This window comes from Micromys minutus, assembly GCF_963924665.1.
Source record: "Micromys minutus genome assembly, chromosome: 1".
NCBI classification, from domain to species: Eukaryota; Metazoa; Chordata; class Mammalia; order Rodentia; family Muridae; genus Micromys; species Micromys minutus.
Genome location: NC_137969.1, coordinates 225,318,080 through 225,331,702, shown reverse-complemented (window position 1 = coordinate 225,331,702; position 13,623 = coordinate 225,318,080). Strand labels below are relative to the sequence as shown.

Here is a 13,623-nt window from a genome sequence, read left to right as displayed (position 1 = left end):
GAGAGGGGCTGCCAGCACCAGTGTCTGTCTGCCTGTCAGCTCCTGCCTTTGACTCCCTTGTTCTCTATCACCTGTGTCTTGAGGTGCCTGCTACTTTTCTTCATATCGAGGCCTATATCCCCCTGCCACTGAAGCCCACTCCGCCACAGAAGTCCTGCTCACCCTACTCCCTCTCCTCCATCACCACACTATTCACAGAAAAATAGCTTGACTGTGGTGAGGGTCATTCTCACCCCCCTAGGTACATATTACACATTCCCAGGCACTTGGCTTTTTACATGAATGCTGGAACCTAAGCTCAGTTCTTCATGCTTGGACAGCAAGCACTGTCTCTACCGAGGCAGCTCCTCACCCACTTGCTTCAGTTTGTTTGCTTTTATTTTTGTTTTTTAATGTGTGCCTTTGTAACTTCTCTTGTGTCTTCTAGGCTGGGTACCACACTGTTCTAACACGGATGTTTCAACACACTCCTTGATGGGTCACACCTGTCTCCTTCCCTCTCATTTTCTCAGGGCTTTCTATCACAAGACCCTTGTTCATCTTTATAGCAACCCTGTAAGGCAAAACAGTGCCAGCACAGTCCCATTTCTCAGAAGAGAAAAGCAAAGGGTCTTAGGATAGCACAGCATAGGAGTCGGGAGGTAGAAGGCCACCATGACACAGATCCAATGCTCACCTTCCCGTTTGTCATTTCGAAGGCACTTGACCTTGGGGATCCTGGTCAGAAGCAAACAGTCTTCAGCTGAGGGTAGAGGGGAGGAAGGCAAGCTCATTTAGATATGGGCACACAATCATACTGGCTGTCATGGCTGAAGAATAACCCTGTCCCCACTCCTGGGCCAGGTAAGGACCTTAGTGTCTATGAACTCAACTGTAGCCCAGGGGGTACCAGAGGGCACCTGGCATATTGAAAGGGACTCTTTTATGTCAGTTATAACAAGAAGGGTTCTGTGGATATTGTTCCAGGTGTGTGTGTGTGTGTGTGTGTGTCTGTCTGTCTGTCTAAGTGTGCTTGCTTATGTGTATAGGCTCAGAGGCCAGAGGCTAGCCTCAGGTGTCTTTCTCTTTATTCTTTACCTCTTTGCCTTATTTTCTGAGACAGGCTCTCTATCCCTCTGACCTTGGAGTTCATAGCTCTGGTTAGACTGCCTGGCCAGCGAATCACCCACCATTCACGACCCCCCCACTTCTCTGAGCACAGGCTGATGGATGCACGTTCTGGCACTTGGCTTTTTACATGCATGCTGGAACCTAAGCTCAGTTCTTCATGCTTGGAGAGCAAGCACTGTCTCTACCGAGGCAGCTCCTCACCCCCTTGCTTCAGTTTGTTTGTTTGCTTTTGTTTTTTAATGTCATCTCATGGGTGTATCATTTCAACAATGCCACACTCTCCTTTGTTGGTCTCCAGGATGGGGAATCATCGTAGAAAGAAACCAACGATCCCCGGCTTGACAGAGGTCCATGCTTAAGAGCCAAGATGGCAGCAGAGAGCTCATCTCAGCAGCGGGGGCCGGGGGTGGGGGGACATCTAAGATGGGGCATGGAGGGGCACACAGAGGGAAGACGAATACTTACGGTCCGAACTGAAGTCATCCACTAAGATGATCTCCTGGATCAAGCTGGTAGGAGTTCGGTTCAGAACACTGGAGCAGCAGTGGGCACAAAAAATGAGCCTTTCTTACATATCCCTGTAAAAGCCTCTCTCGCCATGGAGGCTCCTGCCCACCCCCATGGCTGGGAGAGGGGGCTGTCTCTCTCTGGGAGAAGAAGCCCAGGCCTCGTCACCCCCAAGCACTGTCACTGGGTACTCCTTCCTGAGTCCCACTTGCATCTAAGTATGCTGGGGGGTGGGATGTGTGCAAGAGGACAATGTCTCCCAGATGATTAGCAGGCACCCGCTGTGTTGATACCCAGCTTTCTAAGGCCTCCTATCTATCCCGGTCTCCTTCCACTCAGAGCCTGCTGCATGTCTGCCTTCTTGGATTTGACCTTGGGTTTGACCTCTTGCTTTTGACTTCTTGGGTCTCCCAAAAGGTTCACCAGGTCCAGTTTCTTGGAAGGATAAGACTTAGCCTCCCAGTGCTTGCTGGTTTCCACCAGTGTCTGTACACTATCCCTGGCAACAAGGTCCTGTCTAGTCTGAAACTCCACAGGCCACCAGAGACCTCACGGGACAGAGTCACTGAGATGACAGCCTATAAGGCTGAGGGGCTTACCTCTTTACTGTGCGCAGGAGTGTGGAGCGAGCCTCGTTGTGGAAGGTGATGATGACACTGGTGGCTGGCAGGTCCGAGGAATAGGACAAAGATGGGCAACTGAGACGAGAACAGGGGTCAGAGGTGAAGGGGTCAAAGGTGAGCAGTGGCGGCATGCTTAGGCCACTCTGTGCTTTTCTATACCCACTTTGCTGTGCCTTATGACAGCTCTGACAGGCAGAAGGTATTCTTGAAGCTAGGTTAGAGCCTGCCTCCCACAAAGTGATATTCCATCCCACAAGGGCCCCCAACCCACTTGCTGCCTGGCCTGGGGTCCAGGAAGGAAGTTGCAGATTGAGGAATCGTCCTAAGCCTGGGGGTTCTTTGCCAAAGACCTAAAGTACCACTGCACTCATGCACTGACTTTTGGGGACGTGTTAGGGTCTATGTATAGGCCCCGGATACAGCCTGGAGCCAAACAACAAGGCTGCTGATGGGGCAGACCAGTGGGGGTAAGATGGTGGGGGAAAGAAAAAAAATCACCTTCCTTTTGCCTTCTCACATCCTGATGCTTTTTCCTCTGTCTCCCAGTTCTGGTAGGATCTGGCCAGAAATTCCTCCCACTCTGCCTGCAGGGTGGGGGTGAAGGGACTTCCCTCCCACTCTCTCTAGCACTAACGGCAAGAGCTATGAGGCAGGGGCAAGCCTGCAGGACGTGGCTTCCCTAAAGACACCAAGGGCAATCCCTTCTACACTGCTCCGTCCTCAGCAGCCCCGGGCTACCCCACCCTGCCTTTGGACTCCCTCTCCTCTCAGCAAGAGGAGTTAAAAATCTTCCTTCCTGCCTGCCTTCCTCCCTATCTATCGCTTCTGTGAATGTATTCATTCCTGGCTCCAAACCGCTGGAAGGCAGCCGCCTCTGCTGGTTTTCCTAAGCGATGTTCTTTATTACGACCGCTCTGCACTACTCCAGCAATGACTATTTTTTTCATTACAGCATTCGCTCCACTGACAGCAGCTCACAGTGTGAATTCCCAGGCCCATATCCTGCCCTGCAGAGAGGCCAGGTCGGACAGGCAGGGAGTCCCACTGCTAGTGTGAGACCCCAGGGAGAAATCCTGAGAAGCTTCAAAACATCTCTTTTTTTGGAGAGGGCTGTGGGGGAGGGGCTCGCTTCTGCTCCCAGAAGCCAGGCTGTCCAAGTGCCTGCCTCCAAGGGGAACACAGACCTTCAGCGCCCCAGCTCTCTGTCCTTGTCCCCAGACATCACGTCTACGGAGAGAAGCTAGATAATAAGGTCTCTCTCCTTGAAGGAGGCAAACCTCCCACACTTGTCGGAGGGCAGACTTGAGCTCCCCCCACACCTATATTCTTCTGGGATTTAGATGTTGGGTAGCGTTACCCAGTTCCCAGGAGCCAGGAGTGATCCAAGAGGCTGTCCCACATCTATGTTTGTCTATGTCAAGTTTGCCTCACTCAGGACCGGGAGCTAGCCTGCAGCACAGAGTCCAGTGGAAGCTGGATCCTGGGAAGGCAAGGTTTGCAGTAGCACCCTGGCTTCACCAGGCCGGCACCTCCTATGTGCCCTCTGCACAGGCGTGCAATGTGCACACACACACATGCTCTTCTACCTCAGACTGAGGGCGGCCTAGGAATAGCACCCGGCACCTCACCAACCCACCACAGCCCTGGATGCACACTCCCCCCTTTAGTTTCTCAGTAAAGACATGAGGAGGGCCAAGGTAGGGTGAAGGGAAGGTTGAGCCAAGCCAAGCCCTCAGTTTCCATTTGGAGTCAGGACATAGATTTCCCCTAGGTCCTGGGGACTAAGTTAGCCATGATTAGGGCTGTCTACCGAAGGCCTTGAACCCACCATTGCTTGCAGCGGAGAGAGAAGTTACCCTCAGGCTGAATGACAAAGGACTTACATGTCTGTTTGCTAACATCTGTACTCTCAGCCCTTGAGAGCTAAGACTGGGAGAGAATCAAAGTTTAGGGCTAGCCTGGGTTACATACAGTCAGTTTCAGGCCAGCCTGTGCTACACTGTAAAACCTGGTCTTCCCCAAACACACATACACACCAAGAAAAAGAAAAGAAGGAAACGAGAACACAGGAACATCACATGCTGACTGAAGGGTAGATGAGGCCAGGCATGGGGTGTAGGGGACAGGGTTTCTGAAGGAGTAGAAGTTTTCTGAAGGTGATAGCAGGAGGGGAGAGGAGGTGGTAGCATATACTCTAGATAGGACACACTAGCCTGAACCCAGGAAGAGAGTTGCTGACTTGCCCGAGTCCAGTCACAAGCTGGGACTGACCAGTAGCAGGCCCCACTGGCCCTGGTCTAGGACCTTGCTCATTTCCCACAAGGGACAAGGAACAAGACCTGGATACATCTGCAGGAGCTGCTGAGGCCAGGAGAGGAGGCAAGAAAGGAATTTCAAGGGAGGTCAGAGCTTTTCACTGTTCAAAGAGGGAAGGGCTGAAGCCCTTGCTTCAGCTATGTAGTTCACCTTCTTAGATTTTCTTGAGGTCCCCCGGCAGGCTGCTCTTGCTGGGATTTGTGACTGAGGGGCGGGGGGGGGGGGGCTTCTACCTCTAGCTGGGGGTTTCCTTGACCTTTCCTTTGAAATGTGGTAGGACAGTGGCTTTATTTCTAGGACTCGGGGCAGGGGGTGGGGGTGGGGGCAGTGGCAGGCAGGTCTCTTAGTTCCAGGACAGTCAGGGCTCCACAAAGAATCCCTGTCTGGAAAAACCAGAAAGAAAAGAAAGACAGGAGGGAGGGAGGAACACAGGGGGGCAAGGTAATGCTGAGTTTGAGGACAATTAAGTGTCTAAAGTCACTAGATGAAGACTGGGGATATTTGTAAAATAAACAGTTTGCGTGTGTGCATAATCTCACACACAGACACATGAATAAAATAAGTAAGTGTAATAAAACAATAGAACACACGAGTGAAAGAAACCGAGACAACCAACACTGGTCTTTTCTCAGCTTTCCCCTCCTGTCCACTCAACAGATGTCGTACCTGTAATGACGGGTGTCCCGGATGGGTCGGTCTGGGCTCAGTTTGTCACTCTCCAGTTGATTGAAGGCATGTTGTCTGTATGGGTCCTCTCCCGGCTTCAGCTGCTTGGCTGACAGGTATGCCTTCTCATCAAAGCCTTTTGAGGGTGTTCCTGTCACCTGAGACAAAGGTCAGCATCAGAGGGGGCCCAGGCAGGAGGGTTCCATGGGAGGAGAATGGCAAAGATATAGTGAGTCCACACTAGGAGTGTGTCAGCTGGGTCCTCTCAGCTGTACCTCCCCTTGAGAGAACCAGTACATTATAAATCTGGATACAAATTACTTTGGGGGTGGGGGTACTTGCTACCGTGTATAGGCATGGCTATGCATGAATAAGAGGACAGAAATCAACACTGAGTTTTTTGTTTGTTTGTTTGTTTGTTTTGTTTTTGTTTTTGTTTTTTTTTTTTGAGATGCTGGATCAGAAGCTCTGGTTGGTCAGTGAGCTTCAGCCTGTCTCTGCACCCCCTGTGCTGGGGTTACAGGCACAGACCACAAGACCCAGCTTTTCAGTTGCTTTTGTTTGTTTGTTTGTTTGGTTGGTTGGTTGGTTTTTGTTGTTTTAAACACAGGTTCTGGGGATCTGATCTACGGTCCTCCAACTTTGTGTGGCAGGAATGGTTTTGACTGAACTATCTGTCTAGCACCCAAACCAGCCATAATTCTAAAGCCAATGTTCTCTGCTTGGTACAGGGAAGGTATTTCCCAGAGGAAATCGGTTGTCTGGAATAAGGTACCTTAAGGAGACTAGAAACTATAGAGGGTATTCTGGTAGATGGGGAGTCTACTAGGACTGCACTTGAGCCAGGCTCTAGGTGAGGCACACGCAGGCTGCCTGTTGATAAGAGCCAGGGCTTGGACAAGCTGCTGCAGAGAGTTTCCATTGAGGAGAAGCAATCCATCACAGGCTAATGCACCAAACCCTCAGGAACAAATGTATTACTACAGTGTTGGAGCTTCTCTGAGAGTTCTGCTTGCTGCTTCAGTGGCCCCGTGTCTGCTACACCGAGCCCACTGGTGCTAAGTGCTAGAGAGAGAGGGATAATTCATGGACCGGCTTCACACTTCTTAGCCACAGCCAACACCCTGCAACCAGAGTCTCTAGAGAGATACAGGGGAAGACACATCAGAGATGAATGGATGGATACGTGTGCCCTGACATCTCATCATTTGAACCAAACTGTGGCCCAGATGTTTCCAGTAGGGCTATGACAAACTGTCAGCTGTGAGTGCAACCCAACTCCAATCCTTCTGCCCAGTCAGCAGCCCTGGGCTGATTGGAGAGAGCAGAAAAGAGGACAAGAATTGGTCACTCACAGAGCCAAAGAATGAGGTCTCTATCACATGCCTCGTCCTAAGAGGATGGTCCCAGCATAGCAGTGGGCCCTGTAGACATGAGGGTTTTTTTGTGGAGTAATACTGAGGTGTTTCACCAACAGATCAAGGTATCCATGTTCTCTGGAGATCTTGACTCAACCTCCCTTGGAGGAATGCTAAAAGATCTAGAAGCTCCTACCTCCTGACCACTGCCTCACTACCACCTTCTCCAGTGGCCCCTTGACCTGGGGGCCTGCCAGGAGCCTAGGGGGTCTGAGGGCAGATCCAGAGAGGGAAATCTTGCTTCTCCCAGAAGATGTATGCTTCCAAGCTAGTGATGCTCAGAGGTGACCCAGCAGCAGCCATGATGTTCTAATATTCTGAGTGAGTGCCATGCCAGGAAATGAACAGAAGTGTCATTGCTCCCCCATCCCCATGGACTGCTCCCCCACCCCCCATGGACTGCTCCCCCATCCCCATGGGCTTCTCCCCCATCCCCATGGGCTGCTCCCCCATTCCCATGGACTGCTCCCCCACCCCCCATGGACTGCTCCCCCATCCCCATGGACTGCTCCCCCATCCCCATGGACTGCTCCCCCATCCCCATGGGCTGCTCCCCCACCCCCCATGGGCTGCTCCCCCATCCCCATGGGCTGCTCCCCCATCCCCATGGGCTGCTCCCCCACCCCCCATGGGCTGCTCCCCCATCCCCATGGGCTGCTCCCCCATCCCCCATGGACTGCTCCCCATCCCCCATGGACTGCTCCCCCACCCCCCATGGACTGCTCCCCCACCCCCCATGGACTGCTCCCCCACCCCCCATGGACTGCTCCCCCATCCCCATGGACTGCTCCCCCACCCCCCATGGACTGCTCCCCCATCCCCCATGGGCTGCTCCCCCACCCCCCATGGACTGCTCCCCCATCCCCCATGGACTGCTCCCCCATCCCCCATGGACTGCTCCCCCATCCCCCATGGACTGCTCCCCCACCCCCCATGGACTGCTCCCCCACCCCCCATGGACTGCTCCTCCATCCCCATGGACTGCTCCCCCATCCCCATGGACTGCTCCCCCACCCCCCATGGACTACTCCCCCATCCCCCATGGGCTGCTCCCCCACCCCCCATGGACTGCTCCCCCATCCCCCATGGACTGCTCCCCCATCCCCCATGGACTGCTCCCCCATCCCCCATGGGCTGCTCCCCATTTCAGTCAAGAGAGGAAGGAGAGAGGAGGGGAAGGGAGTGATCCAGCCTGAGTCCCACGTTGCTCTGGGAGTGAAGATGGAAAGGCAGTGAGGTTATGCTCTTCCACCCTAAGACAATGATGATGCGCTGGCCCCTCCCTTCCCCCAGTTCTGCATCAGGGGATGGAAAGAAGCCACTAGCTCATGGCTGAGGAGCTAAAATTAAAGAAAAACCGCAGAGGGAAGAGTTTTTCAAACTCCCATGGGGAGTGTATATCACCTCATTATCCTGAAAGTTGACTGGGGGAAGCAACCATGCGTATTTATTCAGGGTTTTTGGCCACTCTGTGGGCTTAGGAAACATCTAAGGCCGACCCCACACTCATCCTCTGCTTATTTAACCCTGACTAAGAACTATACACCTACCTACCCTGTGCCCCTCTAAAGGGTGTGAGGCCTAAGGATCACTTGGGCTTATGTTATGAATTTTGAACCCACCCACCCATTCACTCACTTACTCCTTTAATCAGTCTCCTGGCCCCCAGCACCACCATGTACCCAGAGGTAGGAAGGACACTTCTGAGCTTTCTCCTTGTTTCCTGCCTTCCCATGTCTCACCCAAAGCCTCCTTCAGGATTCAGAGAATGTTCTGGACTCTGCCAAGCCCTCAAAACCAAGTTAAGTCTCACTGCGCTCTTGAGAAAAGTCTGAAGTTCCCTTACACAACCCAGAGCCCCTGTGTGGCCCAGTCCAACTCCATATGGGCTAGGGTCTGGGGTGAAATATTCTTCCTTAGAGACAGTTTGCAAAGAAGGAAGCCATGGGACATGGGCCCACTCGCTCTCAGAGGCCTCTTCTCTCCTATCACATTGGTCCAACAGTTCCTCAGAATGTAGCTGACACATTGATTGTCCCTGAACCAAGTAAAGGAGAGACCGAGGGAGGAAGGATGCCCCTTGTGGTAACACCATGATCCCTGAAGGGCTTCACTTCCTTTTTCTTCACACCCCACCTAGTTGGTATCTAGATACCACTGCAGCCCTTCAACCTCTGAGGTCTAAGCTCCTAGTTCACCAGATCAAACCATAACTCATTTCCTGTGGCTCTCCAAACTCCCGCCTGTGCTTTTTTGCCTGTGTTCTGTGTATCTCTGTTTATCTCTGCTCTCTCCGTGCTCCACCCACATCACCGTGCTCCCTGTAACGCAGACAGGCACTTCCATCTTTGTCTGCCAAGCTACAAGTTCAGGGTCATCTTGGTGGTACCCCCGTGCTCTGTAGTTTAGACCTCTGCCTTGGATCTCTCAAATGGTGGCTGTAAAACCAACACCGCAAGGGCTGTGGGAAGCTGGGAATACAGAAATAGAGAGAACTAGGAGGATAGCCCACTTGGTAAAGAGCTTGCTTTGCAAACACAGGGCCTGAGTTCAATCCACAGAGCCTACATACAAAGTTAGGTGTTCTAGGACAGCCAAGAAACCCTGACTTGGAAAAAAAAAAAAAAAAAAAGCTGTTGTTCATCTGTGAGTGTTTACATCTGGCACACAGTAGGTACTCAGCAGGTGTTTGCCGAATGAAGGAATGAATGAATAGCCAAATGAGCAAATAAATACCTAAATATTGTTTCTGTTCTCAGATTTAGTATCAGTATAATCTTCACAGCCTCCGTATGGCATCTTAGGACGCTCTATGACTCAGTTCTGGCCTCCACCGACATAGGTGCTGACCTATGGAGTGCAAAGGCATACATGCAGGCAAAGCACTCACAAACAGAAAACAAAAACTTCTTTTAGATTAGTACAACCAACAAGGAAGAAACAAGTATGACTCTTCCACACGGCAGAGCACCAGGAAGCGGGAGTCCTGTCCCTCACTGGATTCAGCCTCTCCAGTTTCCCCCACAGGCTCGGCTTCAGAGTCAAGGCTTTCCCAGTTTGCAAGCCTTACTCCTTGGCCTCCTGCAGACCTGCCTTATCTCCCATCCTCCCTAATCCTACCTCCACCCTACACAAAACCACGAGGCCACCCCACCCCACCTTCTTTCTCCTACAGCGCTCACTGCCACCTGGAAATGTGTGCATTTTATATCTTAGTCTTGGCCACTTTCTGTTTTAAGAGCACAAGTTTCATCAAAGCACAGCTAGCCTGTTTTATTGACTGCTGGAGCCTGAAGTCCACAGTGGCGCCTGAGTGGTACAGGCGCTTTAAAAGCAATGGCTAAAGAACAAGTAAGTGGGCTGTGGCCGTGGCTCAGTGGTTAGGAGCACTGGCTGCTTTTCCAGAGGGTCCAAGTTCAATCCCAGCAACCACATGGCAGCTCATAACTGTCTGCTAGCCCCTGTTTCGGGAGAGCTAATGCCCTCTTCTGGCCTCTGTGGGCATCAATCACATATGGGATGCACATATACACACACAGGCAAAGCATCCCTCTGAATTAAACAATAAAATGACTGTTTTAAAAAGGAGCAAAGGTGTAAGAAGTGATGGCGACCTCATTTTGCAGCCTCTCACCCCACATCTGGACAAAGGCAACACTTGAAATTCCAGAGGACAAGCAGGTAACAGGAAAGCTTTGACTGCCTTAAGGTTTTCTTGCCCATTTTCCTGCCAAGGTCATTCACTGCCCCTGTCCCAACACCCATGAATGAGCATGGGACTTTGGGTCCTTATTACTTTACTCCTAAGTATAGTAGTATGTTAATTGATTCATTAATGGTTATCTGATTTGATCTAGACCAATCAGAATCTTGAGACTTTTTATATGATGAGCTCTCCCTTCCCCCTCCCCCCACCAGGTTACTTTGAATTAGCTGTCTTGTCCAAGCAACCAAAAGTTCATGGATATCAGCCTTTCAGTCCCCTTGATGAACAGAAAAACACTCTCTAAAAGGAAAAAAAAAAAGGTAAAATTCCAAACCTAGCAAATGAGCCAGCGCTGGCAATGACTTAGCAAGGCAGCGTTTATCCTGAGATAGCAGGCTGGTCTCTGGTATTTGGGCCAGTGGCTGCAGTCCAGGGCCAGGCCGGCCATTCCCAGCATCCTCTAGCAGGCAGGGTAGTGTTCAGCTTTCAAGATGGAGCTTCCAAGTGGACCACACCAGAAGCCCTTTTGTGTTGCCATGGCGAGGAATGGAGGTTGAGGCCTACTGAGTGATGGGCTGATGAGCTTCTCATTGCCCTCCAGCCCCTGGCAGAGGGTTCTTGGCTGAAGTGTAAGCAACCACCCTTTTCTTCAGTATTTGTCCTTTTATGGAATGCCAAGCCCAGCACTTTCTTGCTCAGTAAAGTCGGCCACATGAAACTGCTTGTGCTGGACTAGAAGCTAGGCAGAAGGGTGAGAGGAGCCCCTCATCTCGGGAGCTCTCACCTCTGTCTGTCACTTTGATTAAACTTTGAGACTTGCTTGACTTCCTTCAGCCTTTTCCCATCAAGATTTGCTTATTGCTTCCTGCTGCTAAAATTAGGAAGCAAACAGCAAAGGGGAGGTTTAAAATAAGAAGGACATTTTTCCATGTCAGTTTCATGGAGAACAGCTCAGCCCCACCCCACCCCCTGAGCCTGGTAAACTTTCCCTTCAAACCTCTGCAGACCTCCAAGTCTTAAATGTAAACAACTCCCACCCCTTTAAAACAATTGCTGCCCAATTTCCCTTTACAACCAGTAAAACAGGCACCTGCTGGGTTTGCCTTTCACTAAATTTCATTGAAACTACTTATTAAAAGGCTGTGGCCCTGTTTTATGGATGGCTCCTGAGTTTTTTTGTTTTTTGTTTTGCCCACTCCTGAGTCTGCTAGAAACCAAAAACACTGGTGAACAGAATGTGATTCCCACTCTCTCTTCCATGATGCCAAGAAGAAGACATTCCTATCTGACCCAAGAAGACTTCCATTCATCACCCAACTGGTATGCACATCATTCAACATCTCTTCTCCAGGTCTGGGATGGGGGTCCCCCAGGGCTTCCCTGACCTCTCTCTCTACTCTCATCCAATCAGATGAAATGCCCCACTGTGGCATGGGACCAGGAGCCCCAGGCTGGATACAGGACGTCTGGCCCAGATGTGATCCCATCTTCTGCGTGGCCTCAGAAGCTGTAATTACAGTGGCAGCCAACCTGACCTCTAGAGTCTGACGATCTTGGCACGGCATGCCAGCTCCTGCTGCTCTCTGACTTTGGTGATAACTTACCTCACCCAAGAGAGCTTCTTCATCTGGAAAATGGGAATTCCGGGGATTAAAGGAACTGAATGTATAATGCGTTTAGCACAGGGCCTGGCATGTACACTGTAATGTTTATGGCTGTTATTAATGGCCTCTCCTGCCACTTTGACCAGTGGCTCTGAACCACTTTAGGCAGTCTTTGGGGCTGCGACATAAACATCAGGACTCTGAAGCCATCCATGTTGTTTCTGTGTTCTCCATAGCCCCTGGCTTTCCATGGTAGCTAATGATAAGGGACTGTCACAAACTAGTAGAATCCCAGGATCTTTTTTTTTCTTTAAGATTTATTTATTTTTATGTATGTGGGTACACTGTCACTGTCTCAGACACACCAGAAGAGGACATCAAATCCCATTACAGATGGTTGTGAGCCACCATGTGGTTGTAAGGATTTGAACTCAGGACCTTTGGAAGATCAGTCAGTGCTCTTAACCGGTGAGCCATTTCTCCAGCCCCTGAATCCCATGACCTTAACACTGTGGAGGACTTAGGGGTAATCTCCTAATAGCTATCCTCACTACCTTTTCAGCAAAGTCTGAGTTTCTCCTGCCTCTCTTTGTACGGACCTAAAACTTCCCCACCTGCAGAGCCAAAAGAACTAAGCTTGAGCCTAGTTACCATGGAGACCAATCTACCACTTTACAACACTTCCACTTCCCTTATGCGTAGACTCAAGATCACTTACCTATCAAAGCTCAGTGGTAGGAATACCTACCTAGGGCTGCTTAACCCACACTTCCTGTCACTCTCCCAGGGTGACCACAGAGCTGTATGGGACTAATGCTTTCACTTAAGAATCTAGTGCATTCCAATGTCCTAGCAAGTTCACCAAGAAAACCAAGGGAGGCCCACTGTACATTCCTTCAGGCACCTGAACCAAATGGGTTCTAGAAAGGCCAGAATGTGGAGTCAGGCCATGACACCAGACAGTTCCTGATTAGATCCAACAGGCTCCATGGGTCGCCATGTTCAGTAATCTCTGCTGAGATTTGTGATGGTCATTTGTTCAGCTTGGCTAAAGCATTCCTGCACCTGCAAAGGATATCAAAGCCTTGCCTTATCCTCCCAACCTCCTTATCCTCTGGAACCCAGGAGATTAGAATCTCTGCTACAGTAAGGGATACTGGGGACCTACTGTGCACCTAAAGCCCTTGCCATGTTAGCTTAAGGACCAGAGTTCAGATCCCCCAAACCAGCAACACCTATAATCCAAGCACTGGGGGATAGGGGTGGGGTGGGAGGTGGTCAGAGACAGGGTACCCCAGGGAATACTGCTTAGTTAGAGTAGTCAGAGTCCTAAAGCTCTGTTAGGTGATTATCTCCAAATGTGTCTGTAACATACAATCTTTAATCACCCCTACTTTACACAGGGGGGAAAGAAGGCCCAGAGAAGTCCAGACAGCAGAATGGCCAGATCACACACCAACTCAAAGACAGAAATGGGACCGGAGCGATGAGAATCTGTCCACAGGGCCCAGCATAAAGCTTCTTTGTGCCATGGACCATTCGTGGACTTAGAGGAGCCTGGGAACCTCCTTCCAATGCTGAGGCTCTCAGCCCCAGGGCAGGCCCCTGCTGCCTTCTTCCTTGGCTTACAGCCCAGGAATCAGGCTACAGCTCCCACAGGGACATGCCCAGCG

At 51.0% G+C, this 13,623-nt stretch overlaps 1 protein-coding gene across 1 annotated transcript in view; it reads right to left on the bottom strand.

Annotated features, from left to right (window-relative positions):
* GALNT16 (polypeptide N-acetylgalactosaminyltransferase 16) overlaps nt 1-13,623 on the bottom strand; it is a 77,411-nt gene that overhangs the window by 24,090 nt on the left and 39,698 nt on the right. Inside the window, exons 2-5 of the mRNA XM_080924921.1 lie at nt 5,223-5,380; nt 2,217-2,315; nt 1,576-1,643; nt 677-742 (exon numbers count right to left, since the gene is read on the bottom strand). Of these exons, the coding sequence (XP_080781047.1) occupies nt 677-742; nt 1,576-1,643; nt 2,217-2,315; nt 5,223-5,380 (391 nt within the window). The remainder of the gene's footprint in view (nt 1-676; nt 743-1,575; nt 1,644-2,216; nt 2,316-5,222; nt 5,381-13,623) is intronic.